The sequence below is a fragment of the Carcharhinus amblyrhynchos genome, chromosome 10 (genome assembly GCF_965287045.1).
Source record: "Carcharhinus amblyrhynchos chromosome 10, sCarAmb.v2.hapA, whole genome shotgun sequence".
NCBI classification, from domain to species: domain Eukaryota; kingdom Metazoa; phylum Chordata; class Chondrichthyes; order Carcharhiniformes; family Carcharhinidae; genus Carcharhinus; species Carcharhinus amblyrhynchos.
Genome location: NC_137333.1, coordinates 69675706 through 69700140, shown reverse-complemented (window position 1 = coordinate 69700140; position 24435 = coordinate 69675706). Strand labels below are relative to the sequence as shown.

At 40.4% G+C, this 24435-nt stretch overlaps 1 protein-coding gene across 6 annotated transcripts in view; it reads left to right on the top strand.

Annotated features, from left to right (window-relative positions):
* Window positions 1–24435, top strand: part of cpap (centrosome assembly and centriole elongation protein) — an 80283-nt gene that overhangs the window by 47393 nt on the left and 8455 nt on the right. For 4 of the 6 annotated variants that reach the window (XM_080197291.1, XM_080197289.1, XM_080197292.1 and 1 more), the window contains 6 exons: window positions 4725–4803; window positions 11927–12054; window positions 13934–13996; window positions 16464–16604; window positions 23094–23178; window positions 24315–24435. In XM_080197291.1, coding sequence (XP_080053417.1) covers window positions 4725–4803; window positions 11927–12054; window positions 13934–13996; window positions 16464–16604; window positions 23094–23178; window positions 24315–24435 — 617 coding nt within the window. Of the gene's footprint in view, window positions 1–4724; window positions 4804–11926; window positions 12055–13933; window positions 13997–16463; window positions 16605–23093; window positions 23179–24314 lie in introns of those variants that run through there. The other 2 variants (XM_080197293.1, XM_080197294.1) reach the window with 2 other exon arrangements.

The following is a 24435-nucleotide window of genomic DNA, read 5'->3' as shown; positions in this document are numbered from 1 at the left end:
GGGATAGAAAAAGGATAAGTGAAAATTCTTTGAGCTGAATGTCACAATTGGTGTTTCTATAATTGGGTTTCAGTTTTTCAGGATATATTAGTGAGTTGAATTAAATAATGCAAAGTTATCTGCCCAGTTGAGCGAGGAGACACCGTATTATTTAGATGAATGAACATTTATTTATTTGCATGGATCCCAAGTTTCAGAATCTCTGCTGTTTCTAGCCTGTCCCCATTTAGAAAGTACTCAATGGCATCTTTTTAGGTTCAAAGTAGATGATATCTCATTTATTGTCTTTTTGCTCATTCACTTAATTTCTTTAACTTTTTGTAATTTTATGCTTCTACAAACATTACTTACAATGCCACCCTCTCTTTGTGTGGTGATGTCTAAAAGTTGAGCTCCATTTGCAATTTCTCAGATAGTAAGCAACCTACCCAACATTCAGGTTTGGACTTATGAATAACATTTGAACTTACTGTCAGACAAAGACCATTTCCAACAAGAGAGCCAATCACCACCTCATGATATTTAATGCCATTACCATCTCAAGTCCAATACTGCCATTTTCTTATGATGTCCCCATTGAACCAAAATGCAACTGGAAACACCACTAAATGGTTTGGCTACCAGAACAAATCAGAGGCTGAATATTCTGTGTATATGGCTTGCTTCACATTCCACTCAGCCTCTCGATTTCCTCATTTGTTGCTTTTCAGGAGTCCCTAAAATTGTCCTGCTGTATAGTATTAATGAACTTGTTGGAGTAAAGTTAGCTAAAGTAATGAAGGAGACATTCACATCATGATTTGTTAGTTTAGACCATTAATCAACCTGTGGTTCCTTTCACTACTTCAAGTGTTCCCCAAGGGAAGAATATAAGGATATGAAAAATGAACCTACCCTGACTTAGATGTTTGTCACCATTCCTTCTTCATTCTTGTGTTTAAATCCTAGGACTCCGTACCAAAAAGCACCATCAAAACATAACTGCATTATTCAAGTACAAAGTCCACAACCTGTCTCAAGGATTACTAATGGCATTAGATACTTAGCCCACATCCCAAGGATGAATAAAATGTGTGTGTGTGTGTGTGTGTGTGTGTGTGTGTTGGTTGAGAATCCAGACATCCATTAGAGTACCGAAGCACCTAACCCTAAGGATATGATTTGTGATTACTGATGTCCGATGGGCTACTGAGAAATCCATGGTCTCAGATTTGATTGCATATGCCATTTAGTGTGTTCAACCGGAGTTTGCCTGTTAATTCATATTTGCCTCATGGTAATTCTGAACGTTAGAGTGCAAGGTGGTAACTGCAGATAGTTTACTTTTCTGACTTTGTATAATAGTTTGTTGTTTGTTTAAAACAGTTCAAACTTGTTGATTTACTCTTCTCGAAGGTAACTGGGATTTCAAACTTCATCTACCTCAAACAAAAGGCTCCTGGTCCCTAACAGGGTGGTAACAATAGGAGAAGTGCAATAGCACCAAGGCCATTTCCTAGATAAACAATTCAAAAATTGGCATTAGCAGAGATGTGCAAATAGAAAACTTAGTCACTCGGAGAGCTTTAAAATTTAAGATACAGAAGTAGAAGTTATCTAAAATTGCATCAATCATATCAATTTTGGAAAGCATCATAGGGTTTGTGCCAAAAGATGCCTACCATTGTACCCATGCGTGCACATGTGCGCACCCTGGCTAAATTCATTTTATCTCTCAATAACTTCTCCTTTAACTCATCCCACATTCTCCAAATCAAAGGTGTAGTGATGGGTACTCACATGGGTCCTAGCTATGCTTATCTTTTTATGGAATAAGTGGAACATTTCTTGTTCCAGGCCTACCTGGGTCCCTTCCTACAACTCCTTTGCTGGTACATTGATGGATGACTATTTTGGTGCCGCTTCATGCTCTTATCTGGACCTGGAAAAATGAATCAACTTCGCTTCCAGTTTCCACCTCTCCATCACCTTCACTTAGTCTGTCTCAGACATCTCCCTTCCCTTCCTTGACCTTTCTGTCTCCATTTCCGGCTATCTACAAATATCCATTACAAGCTCACTGACTCCTACAGCTATCTGGACTACAACTCTTCGCATCCTATATCCTATAAGGACTTCTTTCCTTTCTCTCAGCTCCTTTGCCTCTGTCACATTTATTCCGATGATGCCACGTTCCAAAGTGGTATATCTAATACGTACTCCCTCTTCCTCCAACCATGGTTTCCCACATACAGTTATTGACAGGGCCCTCATACAGTCCATCCCCTGCGCCATGACCCTCACCCCTCCTTCTCAGAACAAAGATAGAGTCCCCCTTGTTCTCACCTTTTGCCCCACCAGTCTCCGCATGTAAAGGATAATCCTCCATCATTTTTGCCAACTCCAACATGATGCCAGCATCAAACATATTTTCCCTTTACTTACCGCTGTCAGCATTCCACAGAGATCATTCCCATCGGGATATTACTTACGGGGCGAAAAACTGCAGCAGGCAACGATGCAGAGGGACCTCGGGGTCCTTGTGCATGAGTTGCAAAAACCCAGCCTGCAGGTGCAGCAGGTGGTCAGGAAGGCGAATGGGATGCTGGCCTTCATAGCGAGGGGGATTGAATATAAAAGTAGGGAGGTCTTGCTGTGGCTGTATAGGGCATTGGTGAGGCCGCAGCTGGAGTACTGTGTGCAGTTTTGGTCGCCGTACTTACGCAAGGATATTTTGGCCTTGGAGGGAGTGCAGAGGAGGTTTACTAGGCTGATACCGGTGTTGAGGGGGTTGAGCTATGAGGAGAGGCTGAATAAACTGGGCTTGTACTCGTTAAAGTTTAGAAGAATGAGGGGAGATCTCATTGAGACATATAAGATGATGAATGGGATGGATAGAATAGAGATGGAGAGGCTCTTCCCGCTCAGAAAGGACAGTAGGACTAGGGGGCACAGCCTCAAGATAAAGGGGGGGTGGTTTAGAACGGAGTTGAGGAGGAACTTCTTCACTCAAAGGGTGGTGAATCTCTGGAATTCTCTGCCCGTTGAAGTGGTGGAGGCTACCTCGCTAAATATTTTTAAGACGCGGGTTGATGGGTTTTTGATAAGCGAGGGGATTAAGGGTTATGGGGAGAGGGCGGGAATGTGGAACTGAGACACGACAGATCAGCCATGATCTTATTGAATGGCGGGGCAGGCTCGAAGGGCCAGATGGCCTACTCCTGCTCCTATTTCTTATGTTCTTATAACCTAGTTCACTTCCTCCACTATACCCCACACCCCTCCCATGCAATTGCAGAAGGTGTAACACCTGCCCCTTTACCTCTTCCATGCTTACCAAGGTCCAAAACGCTCATTCCAGGTTAAACAGTGTTTCACTTGCATCTCTTTCAATTTGTTCTACTGCATTTACTGCTCCCAATATGGTTTCCCTATATTGGAGCAACCAAACATAGACTGGGTGATCGCTGCACACAAGACCAAAGGTGCTCAGCAAAATCAGGACCCTGACCTTCCCCTGGCTTGGTATTTTAACATATTATCCTGCTGCAATGCCCACATGTCTGTCCTAGGCCTATTACAATGTTCCAATGGAGCTCAATGCAAACTGGAGGAACAGCATCTCATCTTCCAGCTAGGCAAATTACAGCCTTGTGGTCTTGACATCAAATTCAACAACTTCAGATTAGCTCCCCGACCCCATTTTCATCTTGTTTAATTTTTAACTGTTCTCTACCATCTTGATTTTTTTTTTTGTTTTTCTTTTTCCCCCATTATTCCCCCTATTTTATCCCCTCTTTTCCTTATCTTCGCTTCCCCTTTCTCTCTTATTCTCAATTTTTCCTCTCTCCCACCCATCTCTCTCCTCCACCCACATCTTCATCTGTCACAGTTTACCCTCTGATTTCAGTTTCTTTACCATTTTGGCCAGTCACACTTTCTATTCTCTTAATGGACTGTCATTAGCAGCCTTTCCCCTTGTTTGTGGCTATGACTCCTCTTTCAATCCCTTACCCTGCAGTATTAATATATCCCACTTTCTGTGCCTTTTAGCTTTGACAAAGAGTCATCTGGACTCAATATCAGCTCTTTTCTCTCCTTACAGATGTTGCCATTTCTGCTGAGATTTTCGTGTTTTCTCTTTGGTTTATACTACATCTACTAGTTCCCCTTTTATATACCCGATTAGCTAGATCCTCTAAGATGCTAATTTTGTCAAACTTGATTTTCCTTTTGTAAAACAGCATTGATTTTGCACGATCGTACTACATTCTAAGTGTACTGATAAGGCATTCTTGACAAAATATTCTAGCACTTTTCTTGACAACTGATTCCAGGCCAGCTGGCCTATAGTTCTCTGTTTTCTCTCTCCCTCCTTTCTTGAATAATGGTGTCACATTTGTTAATTTCCAATCTAGGGATTATTGGGAAAATGGAAAAAGTGTCAGAGCATCCATTTATCTTTACAGAACCCTAGGATGTAGTCATCAGGTCCTGGGGATCGATAGTATTTTAGTACTTTGATTTTTTCTGTGGTACTTTCTCTTTGGTATAAATTACTTTAATTTTCTCACTGGTTTTAGCACATGGGTTATCCTCTATTTCTGGTATGCAACCTGTATCGTCTGCTATGAAGACGGACAAAAAAAATTATTCATTGCTTCTGCCCCTGCTGTTTTCTCATTCTCCAAACTATACTAGTAAAGATTTTATTTGAGAGTAAACATTAGTATGTATTGTTGTAGACTTCTCCAAGAGATGTTAAACTAAGTCGTGCCTTGACATCCTCTGCTCCTGCAGTAACCAGAAATGGCTTGAAAGAAAGTGAGTATATCTTAAAATAACATGATGGAAAAATGTGTGAATGTATCTTAGTAGAAATTACATGCAATGTATATTAATCATGTCAATAACATTATTTATTGTGCTGCAAATGATTGTAATATTTTTAATGTAAAATGCAAGTTCAAGGTGCTATGCACCAAGTAATTTGTGAAGTTTTGCTATCTGTATAAGAATGCGTGCCACTTGCAGTGCATTCAGTAATGTATTGTAAGTAACAATGTCTGTTTCTAACTGCAAATCCTCATTAGTAAGAATAGTGAATTTACCCAAAATGAAGGAATAATACAACATGAATGATCTAAGATGGGGTAAAATAATAGAACATAAAATAACTATTACAAACAAAAGGAATAAAAAAGGTAAATTAATCTGTTGGTGCGTCTGCATTAGTATTGCAATCAAAATAGCTGAACAGGAGACAACACTTGCAGAGAGAATCTAGAAATAATAGGAATAACTATATACTGAGAACAGGATTAGCAAATAAATATTGCAAGATATTACATGTTTGGGAATGAAAAGAAACTAAGGAAAGGAGGTGGAATATCTGTTTTAGTTAAATATAGCATTATGGCAGTAGAAAAAAGATGCAACTGCTAGTGAAATAGATACAGAATGTATTGGTATTGAGTTAAAACAAAAAATCCATGACCTTAATAGTGATATACCACAGACCACAAATAATGGAAAGGAGTGTGGGGAAGAAATATGAGGTGAGAAACAGACATAGGATCGTGTTAATGGGCAATTTCAACACTCCTCAAATTATCTGGCAGGAAGACTTCTAGAAAGAAGTAAAGGGAATCTAGCTGTGAGTTCGACAGGCATTTTTCTCACACAGAATATACATTCAACAAAAAAAATCACTGCAATATCTTATGGTTAATGAACCAGAACAAATAGGGAGAGCGTCTTCATAGTAGTGGTTATAACATAGTAATTCAGGAATAGCATTGAGGGTGACTTGCTGGACTCTGGGGTGGTTCCAGCAGATTGGAAAACAGAAATGTGATGCACTGCTTAAAAAAGGAGTTAGACAACAGGCAGGTAACTTTAGGCCGCTTAACTTCTGTAGTGGGGAAAATGCTTGAATTATTCAAGGAATAAATAATGAGACATTTGGAGAGAAATTACCCCATTGGGAAGACACAGCATGGGTTCATGAAAAACAAGTCACGTTTAACTAATTTAGTGGAATTCTTTGAGGACGTTATGAGCACAGTGGACAATGGGGAACTGGTGGATGTGATATATCTGGAGTTCCAGAAGGCATTCAACAAGATGCCGTACAAAAGGCTGCTGCATTAGATAAAGGTGCAGGTGTTATGGGTAATGTATTAGCATGGATAGAGAATTATAAAAGTAACAGAAAGCAAAGAGTGGGAGTAAATGGGTGCTTTTCTGGTTGATCAGTGACTAGTGATGTGCCTCAGGGATCAGTGTTGGGACTGCAATTGCTTACAATTTATATAGATGATTTGGAGTTGGGGGACCAAGTGTAGTGTGTCAAAGCTCACAGATGATACTAAGATGAGTGGCAGAGCAAAATGTGCAGAAGGCACTAAACATCTACAAAGTCTTACTGAGTGGGCGTGGGTCTGGCAGATGGTTGGTAAATGTGAGGTCATCCATTTTGGTAGAAATAACAGCAAAATGGACTATTATTTAAATGGTAAAAATTGCAACATGCTGCTGTGCACAGGAACCTGGGAGTCCTTGCACACGAATCACAAAGTTGGTTTGCAGGTGCAGCGGGTAATTAAAAAGACAAGTGGAATTTTGTCCTTCATTGCTAGAGGGATGGAGTTTAAAAACAGCGAGGTTATGTTTCAGCTGTATAAAGTGTTGATGACCCAACACCTGGAGTACTATGTATAATTTTGGTCTTCTTACTTGAGAAAGGATATACTGGCACTGGAGAGGGTACAGAGGAGATTCACTAGGTTGAGTTGAAAGGGTTAGCTTATGAGGAGAGACTGAGTAGACTAGGACTATGCTCATAGGAATTTAGAAAAATGAGGGGAGATATAGAAACGTATAAGATTATGAAGGGAATAGATAAGATAGAAGCAGGGAGGTTGTTTCCACTGGTGAGTGAAACCAGAACTAGGGAGCATAGCCTCAAAATAAGGGGGAGCAGATTTAGAACTGAGTTGGGGAGGAACTTCTTCACCCAAAGGGTTGTGAATCTGGAATTCCCTGCTTAGTGAAGCAGTTGAGGCTACCTTGTTGAATGCTTTTAAGGCAGAGATAGATTTTGAACAGTAAACGAATTAAGGGTTATGGTGAATGGGCAGGTAAGTGGAACTGAGTCCACGAAGAAATCAGCCATGATCTTATTGAATGGTGGAGCAGGCTCGAGGGGCCAGATGGCCTACTCCTCCTATTTCTCATGTTCTCATGTTCTCAAATTCTGGGGAAACATGGGACCTGTGACACAGGTAGGCCAAAGTAGGTACCTCCCCTCCTCGACGATAATCTTCAACACCAATGCCTCACAAGGTTATGTCCTCGGCCCCCTCCTATACTCCTTGCATACCTATAACTGTGGCCAAATTCCTCTCCAATTTGATTTTCAAGTTTATTGATGACACCACCATCGTGGTTCAGATCTCAAACAATGATGAGACAGAGTACAGGAATGAGATAGAGAATCTGGTGAACTGGTGCAGCGACAATAATCTCTCCCTCAATGTCAACAAAGGAGATTGACATCGACGTCAGGAATCGCAATGCCCCTGTCTACATCAATGGGGGCGAAGTAGAAAGGGTCGAGCGCATCAAGTTTTTAGGTGTCCAGATCACCAACAACCTGTCCTGGTCCCCCCTGCTGACACTATAGTTAAGAAAGCCCACCAATGTCTCTACTTTCTCAGAAGACTGAGGAAATTTGGTATGTCAGCTCCAACCTTTACAGATGCACCATAGAAACCATTCTTTCTAGTTGTATCACAGCTTGGTTTAGCTCCTACTCTGCCCTAGACCACAAGAAACTACAAAAGGTCGTGAATGTAACTCAAATCACCACGCAAACCAGCCTCCCATCCATTGACTCTGTCTACACTTCCCGATGCCTCGGCAAAGCAGCCAGCATAATTAAAGACCCCATGCAACTTAGACATTATCCCTTCCACCTTCTTCCTTTGGGGGAAAAAAAACTACAAAAGTGTGAGGTCACGTACCAACCGACTTGGAGCTTCTTCTCTGCTGCTGTCAGACTTTTGAATGGACTTGCGTTAAGTTGATCTTTCTCTGCACCCTAGCAATGACTGTAACACTACATTCTGCACTGTTACATTTCCTTCTCTATGAACGGTATGTTTTGTCTGTATAGCACGCAAGAAACAATACTTTGCACTGTATGTTAATACATGTGACAATAATAACTCAAATCAAAAGAGTAAGATAATAGATTGGAAAAAAGAAAATTGAGGAATTAAGGGTGGACCTGAAAAAGCTAAACTGGGAGAAAATCTTGTAAAACAAAGATACAGAAAAACATGGGAAATCTTTTAAAAGGGTAAATATATTCTAATGAAAGTCAAAAACAAGCTAATTATAGGGCATCATAAATTAAGTTGCATAGCACTGCACTGGCGTTTCAGCCTTCAACTTCTATTGCCAAGCCCTAGAGTGGGACCTGTACCCAGAACTTTCTGACTCAGAGGCAAGAGTGCTACTCACTGAGCCACACCTGACCTCTTAAAACGGGCCGATTTGTAAGTTAAATGGCAAATGAACATTGATGTAGATGAATGTGAAGTGATCTTTGGTAGGAATATTAGAAACATTATCTACACTTCAGGACATGAGAAACTGGAATATGGTGGAAGAGCAAAAAAATCTAGATTATATAGATGAGCTAATTACTAAAAGCAGTTTCATAGGTAAGCATGACAATAAAAGAGGCTACCAAAACACTGGGATTTTTCTTTCTAGATATGGGAGAAGTATTTAATTCATCTGGAGATATGCAGGTTAGGAGGATTAGCCATAATAAATTACAGGTGAGTGGGACTAGGTAGAGTACTGTTTCAGAAGCTTTGTACAGATTTGATGGACCAAATGGCTGCCTTTTGCACATTGGGATTCTACGATCCTATGTGAAAAGGAGTGTCAGTTAGCTTGTGGAGCAGAGTAATGTCACTGGCACAGAATTCAATTCCTGTTCCAGTTGAAGTAGACTTTGGGACTGCCTCCTTGCCCCACCTGAAGTAAAATCACAACACTGCTGTTTTAACATATGATTTCTAAGGACCTCTTTCAGGTATAGAACGTGAGAAAATATCCAAAGTAGTGAAGTTATGCTAAACTTGCCTTGGACCCTGGTTAGACCCACACCTGGAGTATTGTGTACTGTTCTGTTACCGTGCTATAAAAAGGGCATTGGGTCGGTGGAAACAATGCAGAAAAGATTTACAAGGATGATAGAGCTAAGAAATAAAAGCCATTGGGAAAGATTAGGCAGATTGGGATTGTTTTCTTTAGAAAACAGGACTTGGGAGAAACCTAATTGAGGTCCTTAAAATTATGAATGGGTTGAACAGCTTATTGAAAGACTGTGTCTACCTTTGGGAGAATCAAAAAATCAGGGCTTAAGTGCAAGATAGCTATGATTGGTTACCCAATAGGAAAATAATGAGAAATTTGTTTTCTTAAAGCAGTTTAAATATGGAAGACTCAACCACAGTAAGTTGTTTGAATAAATAGCTTACTTGTTTTCGAAGGTAAACTATTGCATTCAGCTCTGGGCATCATACTCTGGGAAGATGTTTTGATTTGATTTATTCTTGTCACTTGTATAGTGAAAAGTATTGTTTCTTGTGCACTTTACAGACAAAGCATACAGTTCATAGAGAAGGAAAGGAGAAAGTACAGAATGTAGTGTTACAGTCATAGCTAATGTAGAGAAAGATAAGTTAATGCGAGGTAGGTCCATTCAAAAGTCTGGCAGCAGGGAAGTAGCTGTTCTTGAGTCGGCTGGTAAGTGTCCTCAGACTTTTGCCTCTTATTCACGAGGGAAGAAGGTGGAAGAGACTATGTCTGAGGTGCGTGGAGTTCTTGATTATGCTGGCTGCTTTTCCAAGGCAGCGGGAAGTGTAGACAGTGACCAGAGGTAAGAGGCTGGTTTGAGGGACAGACTGGGCTTCGTTCCCGATCCTTTGTAGTTTCTTGCAGTCTTGGGCAGAGCAGGAGCGTACCAACTGTGATACAGCCAGAAAGAATGTTTTCTATGGTGCATCTGTAAAAGTTGGTGAGAGTTGTAGTGGACATGCAAAAATTCCTTAGTCTTCTGAGAAAATAGAGGCATTGGGTGGGTTTTCTTAATTATTGTGTCAGCATGGAGGGACCAGGACAAGTTGTTGGTGATCTGGACACTTAAAAGCTTGAAGCTCGCGAATATTTCTACTTCAACCCCATTGATGAAGATGGGCATATCCTCTTTCATTTTGTTGACATTGAGGGAGAGATTATTGTCATTGCACCTGTTCACTAGATTCTTTATTTCTTTCCTGTACTCCGTCTCATCATTGTTTGTTTGAGATCAAATCCACAATGGTGGTGTCATTAGCAGACTTGGAAAAACAAGTTGGAGAGATATTTGGCCACACATCATAAGTGTATAAGGAATATAGTAGGAGGCTGAAGGGCACCAGTGTTGAGGATGATCGTGAAGGAGGTATTGTTGCCTATCCTTACTGATTGCGGTGTGTGAAAATATTAGACGGTGCAGGAAAGATTCACAAGAATTAGCTCCAGGCAGTGGTTCTATTACATAGGCTATAGAAGAGAAGATTGGAGGAGATGAGATGGAGGTATTCAAAGTCGTGAATGGTCTGGACAGAGTAGATAGCAAAAAAACTGTTCCAACTGGTGGAAGAATTGAAAGTAGTAAGAAGTCTCACAACACCAGGTTAGAGTCCCATCAGTTTATTTGACAGTAATCTCGCAAGCTTTCAGAAACGGTGTTCCTTCATCAGGTGTGTGGAAGGTTCTGATCAGAGAAGGGCATATAAAGTCACACACAGTTTACAGAATACTGATTAGAATGCAAGTCTTTGCAGCTAACCTGCTATTCAAGTCTTAAAGATGCAGACAATGTGACTGGAGATAGCAATAGCATAGTTAAAGAGATGTGTATTGTCTCCAGACAGGACAGTAAGTGAGATTTTACAAGCCCAGGCAAGTCATGGGGGTTACAGATAGTGCAACATGAACCCAGATCCCGGTTGAGGCCATGCTCATGTGTGCGGAGCTTGGCTATCAGTCTCTGCCCAGCGCCACTGCGCTGAAGAATTGAAAACCAGAGGACACCGATTTAAGGCGATTAGCAAAAGAAATAATGATAGCATAAGGAAAAACACTTTTATACGGTTTGTTGTTAGGATCTAGAGTGCGTTATCTGAGAGTGTGACACAGGCAGATTCAATCATGACTTTCAGAAGAGGAAAGAATTGCAGGGTATGGAGAAAAGGTGGGAGAATGGCACTGGGTGAATTGCTCTTGCAGAGAACCAGTGCAGACATGACAGGCCAACTGGCTTCTTTCTATGCTGTAAGATTTTATAATTCCACATGTAAAAGAAGGGATTGAAAGATCTGCTTAAGACTGAGATGAGATTGATAGAATGGAGGAGGCTTGTGTAGATTGTAAACATTAGCACACACTAGTTGGACCAAATGGCCTGTTTCTGTACTGTACATTCTATGTAACATAATAATATTAACCAGAGTAATGATATCAATAAAGAAATGTCACATTTCCATTTCATGACTGGGGTGGTATTGTTGTCACAAGTAATCCAGAACCACTGATGATGTACCATGCGTTGACCAGCTCCTCACTGCATATCATCATGTCTTTTTTTAATTACCACCTCCTGGCAGTTGTCAGTGGATATGAATCTGGAAGCACATTGTAACCACCTTTGCAGCATCTTGGGCATTGGACCATGAGTGCAGAATTTAAAGTGTGGGGCAGGGGTTTAGTGTGGAACTTTAAAAAGTAGTGTGAATGTGTATGTTGTAATGATGTTGACAAGTATGGATAAAAACTAATACCACAACCAAAGCTGAATAACCATTTTATTTTGTTGATTCAGGTTCAGTTTCATTCCCATTATCCACGTCCCTTGCTAATATGACTGATTCTGCAGCAGGCAATATGATGCATTCACAGCCTCCTGAAAAGTTTCCAAACTGTGACTGGATTTCAGTACCAGCTAGTTCTGTAAGTTTTCTGTAATGTAAGTTAATGGACAAAAATCAGATATAGATCAAATCTAAAAGTTTAAAGTAGTGAGTTGCAAATACTACAATTTTTGGACTGTGGAGATTTATTCTATTCTATAGTATGGCAATCCTAATACCCTAGTGAGCTTATACAATAAGTAACTGACTTACTTGAAGCAGTAAGGTCCGTGCTTCAGTTTGTCTTGAGGTAGCCAATCAGCCTGAGCTGGGCAGTTGTAGGAGCACTGTAATTGACCTGACTCCCTCAGGAACAAGAGCATTGGTTTGATTTTTTTTTTCCCAACCTAATTTAAACATCAACCAAAGAAAATTGTGCAGTTGTATCTGTGAGATCAATTGAACAAGATCAGGCTGTGATTTCTACCTCACTGTGGTTCAATAGCCCTATGAACTCAGTAGCAAGACTGGTATATAAATACCAATCACTTGAACAAGGTACTGGAAGACAACTCACACTCAGGGAATTATGTCCCAGCAAACTGACAATGCTTGTAGAGGAGAGGGGAGAAAATGTACTTCTTTAAAATACATACGTGGATAAATGTTGAAAATACTCAGTAGGTCCAATGGCATCTGTGGAGAGAGAACAGTGGGGTTATCATTTTCCATCAGTGACCTTTAACTGTCTTGGATGAAAGTTCAGCAACCTCTAACGTTAATCATGCCTCCCTTTTTCCACAGATACTACCTGGTTTGCAAATAAAATTAATTTTTCTATACATCATTTATAATTGGGATGTTATCAACAAAATGTTGCATTTACTAAGTTTGACACAGATGTAACATACACCAAGCTTTGAATATATCGTTACTTGATCTCAAGCTCGTGATTAGTCAGATACACTGGTGTATCTTCGTATTGCTGCTTTTCCCTGTTCCCTATTTGTTAACTTGTCTGCCTTTGTCCTACTTGTCATATTATTTTCTTGTCCTCTTCTGCTTACCTGCTAACCAAAAGGATGAAAGATTTGATCAGAAATACAGAATTTTCTGACAGCAATGGAACTCGACTGATACAGATGGTGGTTATATTTTCTCTTTTTAATTCCCTATCTGTTATATTTCTTTCTTCACACTATTCTTTTGTGAAATTTCTTGCTTTTTATTTAGGGTAGGTGGTGTGATTAGGAAGACATTTTCTATTAATGGCTTCTGAGTGAGGAGTAAGCACGGGTGATGATACGGGTGCCTTTTCATTATCCCTGTCTGCGCCCACAGTCTGAATTTGAACGTTTTCTCCACAGATGATGATTAAGCATCTGCATGATTTTCAGTTTCGTGAGATGACATTTGGAGAGCAAAACGTTAGGAGGATTGAGGTTGAACGGAATCGGTGCTTGGATCAAGTGTGATTTATGAAATGAGGAATTAAGCAAGTGGTGGAACTTTGGGGGTTGGATTTGAAGCTATGGGTGTTTTTGTACAATTCAACTCTTATTATATCTGACTTTAGGAAGGGATTGTAAATAAAGCTTTAATGTTTTTGTAGTTTCATAATAGACACTTGCCAAAAATTGTAGTTAAGCTAGAGAGAAATTACTGACTGAGGCCAAAAATGGCCAGGTTTAATTATCCTTTGTCTTTGGGCAACCCCTAACCTGAGATTACGTTCGATTTTGACTGCACTGTGACATGCTATGGGTGATCAACTTGTGTTTGTAACCTTGTATTTTATAACATAGTTTCAAATATAGAAGTCTGTTCTATTAGTTACTCAGAAATTTTAGTAAAGATTAAATACATAAGGCATTTGGTCCAGAAGTATATATGGGTTCAGAATCCACAAATATTTTGAGTTTTATATAAGACTTTTTAATGTAAACAACTGGTTCTTTCTCTGAATTTCTTAAAAACAGAATTTTGAATCTAATGGGACTGAAGATGAAATTCAAGAAGTGATCAAGTATCCAGATGGAAAGGTGAGAAATCATTATTTTTGTTTTTACAGATTATTGATTTCTTGTTGTAAATTTATAATTGTAGGTATTTTTCATCATTGTTACTGTTCCTGCTTTTGTAACAAAGTAAGATCATGTATTAAATGGCTGAAGCAAGCTTTTCATCTGTAGGGCCTTCACTTAATACAGCCTAAATTGCCACTGTGAATGCCTGCTATGCAAGAGCACATTTTGGCTATCTTGGTTTAGTGTAGCACTTCTCAAGCTATTTTCCAATATGACCCCATTTTAACATTTGAAATTAACTTAATCCCAGATGCCAACTAAAACAGTAGCAATAAAACAGCATAATTGTAAAATTTTGCATATTATGGATCAACTGTTTGTAAATTATTTGTAAAAAAAATATATAATTTCACAATACTTCTGGATCTTGGCCAGGAAGCAAGAGACGCTTGCTTCCTGGCCAAGGGTTGAGGGTTTTAACATGGTTGATGCTGGTACTCAGCTTCCAGGTGATAGTGTTGGGCCCAGGCAAGCTCCAGCTCAGCAGTGAATGCATCACTGCCAGGTTCGTAGTTAGGGCCAGGATTTGAGATTTGGTGAGTAGCAGTTGGCAGAGGTCCATTGCCCAGGGATAGAGATGGTCAGGGCTATACGTCATCTGGACTCAGAACCAGTGCAGCTTACAGTTTCGGAGGAGGGAGAGCTTGTGACCTTGTTTCCTGTTTCTGCAACCCTATTGGTAACTCGACCTATAGTTTGGGAATAAATGTTCTGGTGGATATGTGTACACATCCCATTGCTGTACCTAATTCAACATGAATGGATACTAAACTGGTAACCCCATAAAGGCAGTTTGTAAGGAAAGTTTCTTGAAATATATTCTGGAGGGCATCCACCAGAGACCTGCATTTGAAAATATAACTTGCAGCTCTCCATACCAGAGATTTTACACAGAGGAGAGCTTGACTCTCATAAGGCTGATGAGAAGCAGATTACAGCTTTTAAAATGTTAAGTCCTTAGAATCATCTGGACATAGAGAGGAACCTCTGAATTTGTCTGCAAGAAGATTATAATCCTGCTATCTCGTGGGTTTTTAGCTGAAGTGTAGATGAGGAAATTGAGAAACTGATCACTGGAAAAGATAGGGTGAGAGTCTGGTGTTGGCAACATTAGAAGGTGAAAAAATCAGGAAATAAGAAGCTAAGTCAGAGAAGGACTGGATGCATGGACAGCATCAGAAACTGGATGGAGGGAGGACTGACAGTAGCACAGAATTGCAATGAATATATCTATGGCCCACTGTGGATTATAGTTACAGATTGATGGATGAACGAATTCATATTCATGCTGTTCTGAGTTGATAGTCAAAATGCATTTATTAATGTCATGTAAAGGGAGCTTTAATTTGTAGTTTACCTTTACTCTGTAATGTTTGATATCAACAATGGTACCAAAATTAGTACGGTATTCCATTCCTTAGATCTTTTGCTTGATGAATACATGCATTCATCCAAACTAAAGACTAGTTAGTGGAAAGTAGCACTGCACCACTGAGAATAACATTATTTAGAGTTACAGTGCTGGAGAATTCCTAGCAGATTCCCATGCTGGATACCATCATGTATTTACCTTTACAATTCTGTTTCCGATCCTAGGATAAATCCTTATTGAATTAAATGTATTATCAAGCATATGTATCTATGTGATGGATCTGAAAACAGGAATTGGTTAGTTAGAAACAGTCTCTAATTTCTGTCCTTCTATGGAGAGGCATTTTGCCAGTAGTTATCAGGGTGTTTTGTTTAAATGAGAAGCTAATTGCATGGAATTTGTGCTTGCACTCCAAACTGGTTTGAAGTCCAACAGTGCATCTACTTTCAGCCTTTGTCCATGTTCTTGGTTTTGGCACATTTTGGATAATCTGATACCAAATTAATAGGGTATCCCTGTAAAAAGTCCACTGCAATGTCTAACGATGGAACTCTGAAAACATGGGGGGTTTTTAATTTAATGATAACATAAGTTATCTAATCACTTAAGTAGTGTAAGAAGCTTATGAAACCTTGGAGATTTTTTTTACAATTTACCAGATTTTGGCATCTAAATCACAATTTCAAGCTCCTGAGATATTTAGAAAAAATGCCAATCAAATGTCATCAAATAGTACCAAGTATAGTAAAGATGAGCTATAAATTAAAGCTCCCACTATAAGACATTAACAGTATATTTTGGCTGTCAACTCAAAAAGGCATGAATGTGCACTTTTCTTTTCCATCCATTAGTAACTAGAGACATCTCTCTCTCTCTGTTCACAGCAATTTTGCGTGCAGCCAGTGCTTCTATGACCTGGCCTGTTCTTCCCTGATTTTTCCACCGCCTAATGTCACGAACACCAGACTCTCGTGTCTTACTGTTACATGTGCACATCTAAAATTATTTCCTGTGACTCCTAACAAATCGCTTTTAAAATTTCCTTTGTAGGTTGAACGGGTATTGAGAAGTGGATGCCACGTAATTATTTTCTGTAATGGTACCCGAAAAGAAATTAGTGCTGATGGGAAAACTATTAAAGTGACATTCTTCAATGGGGATGTAAAACAAATCATGCCTGATCAAACAGTGGTAAGCAATGAACCACTTCCAAGATTTATTTATTTTTTCTTTATATCGACTTGAAATAAACATAAGTAGTTGCATGTAGTTGTCTTCTATTCTGCTAGTGAGATAAACACATGCCACAAAGTGACTTTTTTAAAAAATCACATTGAAGAGATGATACAAACGTCAAACTCTAATGCATGAGAAAACTCACCCTGGAGGTATGAACTTGACTATTACTACAAATAATAAACAACCCAACTTTCAATATTCAGCCCATGTCCTGTCCACAAAAATGAAGGGCAATCTCTCAGAAACCTACAAAATTCTAACAGAACTAGACAAGGTAGGAATGATGTTCCCCTTGGCGCGATAGTCCAGAACTAGTGGTCTCCATCTAAGGATACGGGGTAAACCATTTAGGACTGAGATGAGAAGAAATTTCTTCACCGAGTGCTGAGTCTGTGGAATTCAGTACCACAGAAAGCAGTTGAGGCTAAAACATTGTATGTTTTCAAGAAGAACTTAGACATGGCTCTTAGAGCTAAAGGGAACAAAGGATATGGGAGAAAGTAAGAACAGGTTTCTAAACTGGACAATGAATGGTGGAGCAGATGTTGAGGGCTGAATGGCCTTGTCTCTGCTCCTGTGTTCCACTTTTCTACATTTCTAAATCCAATCTGATCAGTTCATATTCTATTAATCTACTGCAATCACTAGCAAAATAATGGAAAATGTTGTCTAGGAAAAATGCTTAGGAATTCATAAACACAAAAGGACTTGGGAGTCCTTGTTCAAGATTCTCTTAAGGTTAACATGCAGGCTCAGTCAGCAGTTAGGAAGGCAAATGCAATGTTAGCATTCATATCGAAAGGGCTAGAATACAAGAGCAGAGATATAGTTCTGAGGCTCTAAAAGGCTCTGGTCAGACCCCGTGTGGAGTATTGTGAGCAGTTTTGGGCCCTGTATCTAAGGGAGGATGTGCTGGCCTTGGAAAGGGTCTAGAGGAGGTTCAGAAGAATGATTCCAGGAACAAAAAACTTGTCATATGAGGAACAGTTGAGGACTCTGGGTCTGTACTCATTGGAGTTTAGAAGGACAAGAGGAGGATCTTATTGAAATTTACAGGATACTGCGAGGCCTGAATAGAATGGACGTGGAGAGGATGTTTCCACTAGTAGGAAAAACTAGAACCAGAGGGCACAGGCTAAAGGGACGATCCTTTGAAACAGAGATGAGGAGGAATTTCTTCAGCCAGAGAGTGGTGAATCTGTGGAACTCTTTGCTGCAGAAGGCTGTGGAGGCCAGGTCATTGTGTGTCTTTAAAACAGAGATAAATAGATGGGTTCTTCATTAATAAGAGGATCAGGAATTACGGGGAAAAGGCAGGAGAATGAGGATGAGAAAAATATCAGCCATGATTGAATAGCAGAGCAGACTTGCTGGGCCAAGTGGTCTAATTCTGCTCCTATGTCTGATGATCTTATGAAGTAACATGGAACAGCACTTATTCAACAGTAATGCATTCACTGATGATCAATTTGGGTTCTGCCACCAAAATTCATTACAGCCATGGTCCAAACATGGACAAAATAGCTTAATTCTAGAGTTAAATTGAGAGTGACTGCCTTAGTCAAATGTTGCCTTGATGTCAGAGAATGGCATCAAAGTGTTCTGTCAAAGTTGAAGACAATGAGAATCAACAGGAAAAACTCTCCTATGACTGGAGTAATACCAAACACAAAGGTAAGACAGTTGTGGTTTTTGGAGGTCAGTAATTTCAACCTAATATATTACTGCAGATATTCTGTAAGTTGTCCTCCAAATCACACTCCAGCCTGACTTGGAATTATTTCACTGTTTGTTGTGAAAATCCTGACACTCCTTCTTAGCAGCATTGTGGCTGTACCTCAAGTACTGCAGCAGTTCAAGGAAATAATTCACTAACACTTTGAGGGTAATTAGGAATAAGCAATAGACTATGATCTTGTTAGTGATGTTCATCCCATAAATGAAAAGAAAATGATTGTCAATATATTAAAGTTCTGCTTTCCATTTGTCTCCTTGTAATACATGTTAAAAATCTTGCACAATCTCTGAATGCAACTAAATCTTTAGGTATTAAAACAAAAACTGTTGGCAATTCATGTATGAATGTAGGTATATATGAAATATTCACTTTTTAAACTAATGACTGTATGATTATATGTTATACTGGAGGTGAAGCTAAAGGTAAATTCCGACTTTAACATGGACAATGAAGTTCTAGTTCATTCTACTTAACAATACAAAACTCTTTTGATAACAGGTCATTGACCTGAAATGATAACTCTGTTCTGTCTCCCCAGAAGCAGCCTGACCTGCTATGTATTTTCATCATTTTTGCTTTTTATTTCAGATTTCCAACATCTATAGTATTTTGATTTTGTAAATCATTGGTTAGAATTAATAGTCCCAAAATAGAGTTAAATAATTCAGATCTTGATATTTAATCTTCTGGAATTTACACCTATCTTGACATTTCCTAAATGTACTTATTTCAAGGATGGTTTTCAATTTTGATCTGTTAATTTGGCTAATGATATTGCTGTTACCCTTTTCTCTTAATTTTTATGCCATTGAGACTGCCAGTTTGAATATGTGACTGTCAGTGCTATAAATGTCTCTGCAATGACAAGTATCTCCTAATTTAGTTACCTTTTAATGAATTGAATCTTCTGAGAAAACTTTACTCAAATCTTAGAGCCTTTCCATTTTAATTGAATTGAATAGACTGCGTCTGTACTCGTTGGCGTTTAGAAGGCTGAGGGGGGGACCTTATAGAGACATGTAAGATAATGAAGGGGATAGATAGGGTAGAGGTAGAGAGATTCTTCCCGCTTAGAAAGGATAGAAGGATTAGAGGGCACAGCCTCAAAATAAGTGGGGGGGGGGGCAGTTTAGATCGGAGTTGAGGAGGAACTTCTTCATTGAAAGGGTGGTGATTCTCTGGAATTCTCTGCCTGTTGAAGTGGTGGAGGCTACCTCGCTGAATATATTTAAATCACGGGTAGATAGGTTTCTGATAGACAAGGGAATTCAGGGTTATGGGGAGAAAGCGGGAAAGTGGAACTGATCCACTTCAGATCAGCCATGATCTTATTGAATGGAGGGGCAGGCTCGAAGGGCTAGATGGCCTACTCCTGCTCCTATTTCTTATGTTCTTAATGTACAACACAAAAACACTATCAAGTCAGCACTAGTGATTTTGTCGACAAGCTACCAGGACTTATTTCATTCTTTTGCTCTTTCTCCCCATAACCTGTATTATTTATATTTTTCATAGTAATTACCTAATTCCCTTTGGGGGGAAAATAATTATGAACTCAAATTCAGCAGCAGCTTGTCACAATTCCATTTTCTGATCATTCTCTAAAGAAATGTTTTTCAGCCTTCCGTTTGATTCTAATTATAATTATAAGAACATAAGAAATAGGAGCAGGAGTAGGCCATCTAGCCCTTCGAGCCTGCCCCGCCATTCAATGAGATCATGGCTGATCTGTCGTGGCTCAGTTCCACTTTCCCGCCCTCTCCCCATAACCCTTAATCCCCTCGCTTATCAAAAACCCATCAACCCGCGTCTTAAAAATATTTAGCGAGGCAGCCCCCACCACTTCAACAGGCAGAGAATTCCAGAGATTCACCACCCTTTGAGTGAAGAAGTTCCTCCTCAACTCCGTTCTAAACTGCCCCCCCCCCCCCCCCCCCCCCCTTACCTTGAGGCTGTGTCCCCTAGTCGTACTGTCCTTTCTGAGCGGGGAAGAGTCTCTCCACCTCTATCCTATCCATCCCATTCATCATCTTATATGTCTCAATGAGATCTCCCCTCATTCTTCTAAACTCTAACGAGTACAAGCCTAGTTTATTCAGCCTCTCCTCATAGCTCAACCCCCTCAACTCCGGCATCAGCCTAGTAAACCTCCTCTGCACTCCCTCCAAGGCCAAAATATCCTTGGGTAAGTGCGGCAACCAAAACTGTACACAGTACTCCAGCTGCGGCCTCACCAGTGCCCTATACAGCTGCAGCAAGACCTCCTACTTTTATATTCAATCCCCCTCGCTATGAAGGCCAGCATCCCATTAGCCTTCCTGACCATCTGCAGGCTGGGTTTTTGCGACTCATGCACAAGGACCCCGAGGTCCCTCTGCTCCGTCGCCTGCTGCAGTTTTTCGCCACGTAAGTAATAGTCCTTCCTACCATTATTCCTACCAAAGTGGACCACCTCGCACTTGCCAACATTAAATTCCATTTGCCATTTCCTGGCCCATTCGCCCAGCCTATCTAGATCCTTCTGCAGACTCTCCACACCCTCCACGCAATTTGCCGTTCCACCAATCTTGGTGTCATCAGCAAATTTCGACACCATACACTCGGTTCACTCCTCCAGATCATCTATATAAATGGTAAATAGCTGAGGCCCCAGCACCGACCCCTGGGGCACTCCACTAGTCACCAACCGCCAATCCAAATAGCACCCATTGACCTCCACTCTCTGCCTCCTATTTGACAGCCAATCCTCTATCCACACTAACACCCTACCCCCAACTCCATGCCCCCTTACCTTCTGCAATAACCTCTTGTGAGGTACCTTGTCAAATGCCTTCTGAAGATCAAGAAAGACCACATCCACCGGCTCTCCTCTATCCACCGCCCTAGACACATCCTCATAAAACTCCAATAAATTTGTCAGACATGACTTCCCCTTAACAAAACCGTGCTGCGTCTGCTCTATCAAGCAATTCCCCTCAAGATGCCTCGCTATTTCCTCCTTGATGACGGATTCTAACATTTTACCTACAACAGACGTTAAACTAACCGGCCTATAATTCCCTGCCTTTTGCCTGCCACCCTTCTTAAACAACGGCATAACATTAGCCGTTTTCCAATCTTCCGGCACTTCCCCGGAATCCAGCGACGTTTGGAAAATAACCACCAAGGCATCCACCATCACCTCCGCCATTTCTTTCAGAACCCTTGGATGCATTCCATCCGGTCCTGGGGACTTGTCCACAATCAGTCCCTCCAGTCTGTTGAGCACCACCTCTCTAGTAACAATAATGTCATTGATAACCTCCTGTCCTACCATCTTTCCATCGCTAACACCCAGCAAATTATTCACGTCCTCCTCCGTGAAGACTGAAACAAAAAAGTTATTCAAGGCCTCAGCCATTTCCCCATCCCCTACCACTAAGTCCCCCTTCTCATCCTCTAAGGGTCCAACGTTCACCCTAGCCAGCCTCTTCCTTTTTATATATTTATAAAAACTCTTGCTATCCTTTTTTACATTAAGCGCTAGCCCAGCTTCATAGTTTCTCCTACCCTTCTTTATCAACTTCTTTGTCAATCTTTGACTTTTAAACCTCTCCCAATCCTCTTCTCGCCCACTACTCTTAGCTACTCTAAACGCCTCCGCTTTTAATTTAACACTTTCCTTCACCTCCTTCGTTATCCACGGCTTATTACCTCTCCTCCTACGGTCCTTTTTAACCATCGGAATAAATTTCTGCTGAGCACCAAGAAAGATCTCCTTAAAGATCCTCCACTCCTCCTCAGCAGACCTACCTTCCAACGCGCTCCCCCAGTCAACATTCGCCAATTCTTCGCTCATCCTTCCGTACTCCCCTCTGTTCAAACAAAGGACGCGTGTCCGGGAACCCACTTTCTCCTCCTCCATCTGCACCAGAAACTCCACCATACAATGATCACTCTCCCCAAGAGGATCCTTCACCACAAGGTCCCTAATTCTACCCACCTCGTTACATAACACCAGATCCAAGATAGCTCGCTCCCTCGTCGGCTCCAACACACACTGTTCGAGGAAACTATCCCGGCAGCATTCCAAGAACTCCTCCTCGAGCCCACCGCGTCCAACATGGGTCGACCAATCAATATGTAGATTGAAATCCCCCATAATTATCGCCGTTTCATTCCTGCACGCCGCACTTATTTGCGCGTTAACAGCCTGCCCCACCTCCAGATCATTATTTGGGGGCCTATAGACGACACCCACCAGTGTCTTCCTCCCTTTGCTGTTCCTAATCTCCACCCATAACGATTCCACTTTCTGCTCTTTGGTTCCTATATCATCCCGTGCTACCACCCTGATGCTATCCTTAATCAGCAGAGCTACGCCCCCCGCCCCCCCTTTTTCCTCCCGCCTATCCTTCCTAAACACTTGATACCCCTGGACATTCAGCTCCCAGTCCCTGTCACCTTGCAGCCACGTCTCTGTAATGGCCACCAGATCATATCCATTTGTGCTGATCTGCGCCACCAGCTCATCCACTTTATTCCGAATGCTTCGTGCATTTAGATAAAGTGCCTTCATCCCAGCCTTCACCTGGACCCTATTTGCCAGAACGCCACCAACCATACTCACGCCCCCTACTCCCTTTATTATTGGGACATCCTCGATTATCTCAAGTATGTGCTCTTTACTGTCTTTAATAGGAACGTGTTCTTTGTTTTAATAGATATATTATTATGCAGATGCACAGACAACACACACAACATATCCTGATGGTCTAGAGGTTTTACAGTTCCCAAGTAACCAAATGGGTATGGAAAGTTTTAATCTTTTCAGCTTTCGATGTTTATATTATTTAAAATGCATTATCAAGGCATACTCCCTGATTTTGTTTTTAAAGTGGACAGTCTAGTGAATTGGCAATGTTTGGATCCCAGAGAATCTTCATGATTTCACACTTTTGTATTCTATGTAATTCTATATAAGTGCTAGTAAGTTTGAAAAAAAGATGCAATAAATCCATTCATTTCTCTGTTACATCTCCTCCTTTCATCCTTAATACTCTGCCAACTCCTGCAGCTACGTTTATCATGCTAGCCATTTGTTTGATCCAAACAGACTCTGCAAAGGCCGAAATATGCACATAAAAAGTCAGTTTTCTTGATAAAAATGACCGATATTGCTGTCATTTTAGCAGTCACTTAACCTCAGTCAGCTGAACACACAAGGTCAATTGGAAAATCTCCCTAAGTGTGTGAGCAAACTGGAAGCAAAGCAGTGCCCTACTGTTCACTACGTTTTAAATGCATGAAAAAACACGTATTTTCAGTGTCCCACTGATTTTTTTTTTGGGAGCATCTCAAGGATGAATCCACATTCTTATTTTTATTTATGAAGAAGCTACTATGTTGCATTCACTGTTTCTTCAGTTATTAATATTGGTAACCCAGTAACTGAAAACTACTACTTTGGTGCTTTTGTGTATTTTTGAATGTAATTTTTTACGTTTATTTGCTTTTATTCAGTAATTTGTACGTAAGTTTGATTTTCAGATTCCACACACTCATGCCATACAGTTTGAAAACTTTTAAAGTGGTTATGCTTTATATAGACTGCAGGGTTGTAATGTTCTGGCTGCAATCAAATGATTGATAGCAACGGACTGCCAGGAAAGTTGGAGATTGAGCAGATAGTGCATTATTGGTCAGAGGATTATTGAATGCACTGAGGTTAGGACAACTTGCCTAGAGAATGCAGAAAAGAGTAGAATGGCTAATGGGATGCCAGTGAAATATGGAGGAGAAACAGCATTGGGAGTTCCTGTAGCAAATTTAATTTCAAATGTGGAATATCATTTTTATTTTCGTCATTACATATTACAATGGACTAGATGGTATTGTGAATAGTTTCATGCAAGTGATTGATTTAAGTATATTGTTAAATCCAGAGAAACATTATCCAGATGGTAGAAAGGAAATCACTTTTCCAGACCAGACCATTAAATACTTGTTCACAGATGGCCATGAAGAGAGTGTGTTTCCAGATGGCACAATTGTACGCATGCAGCC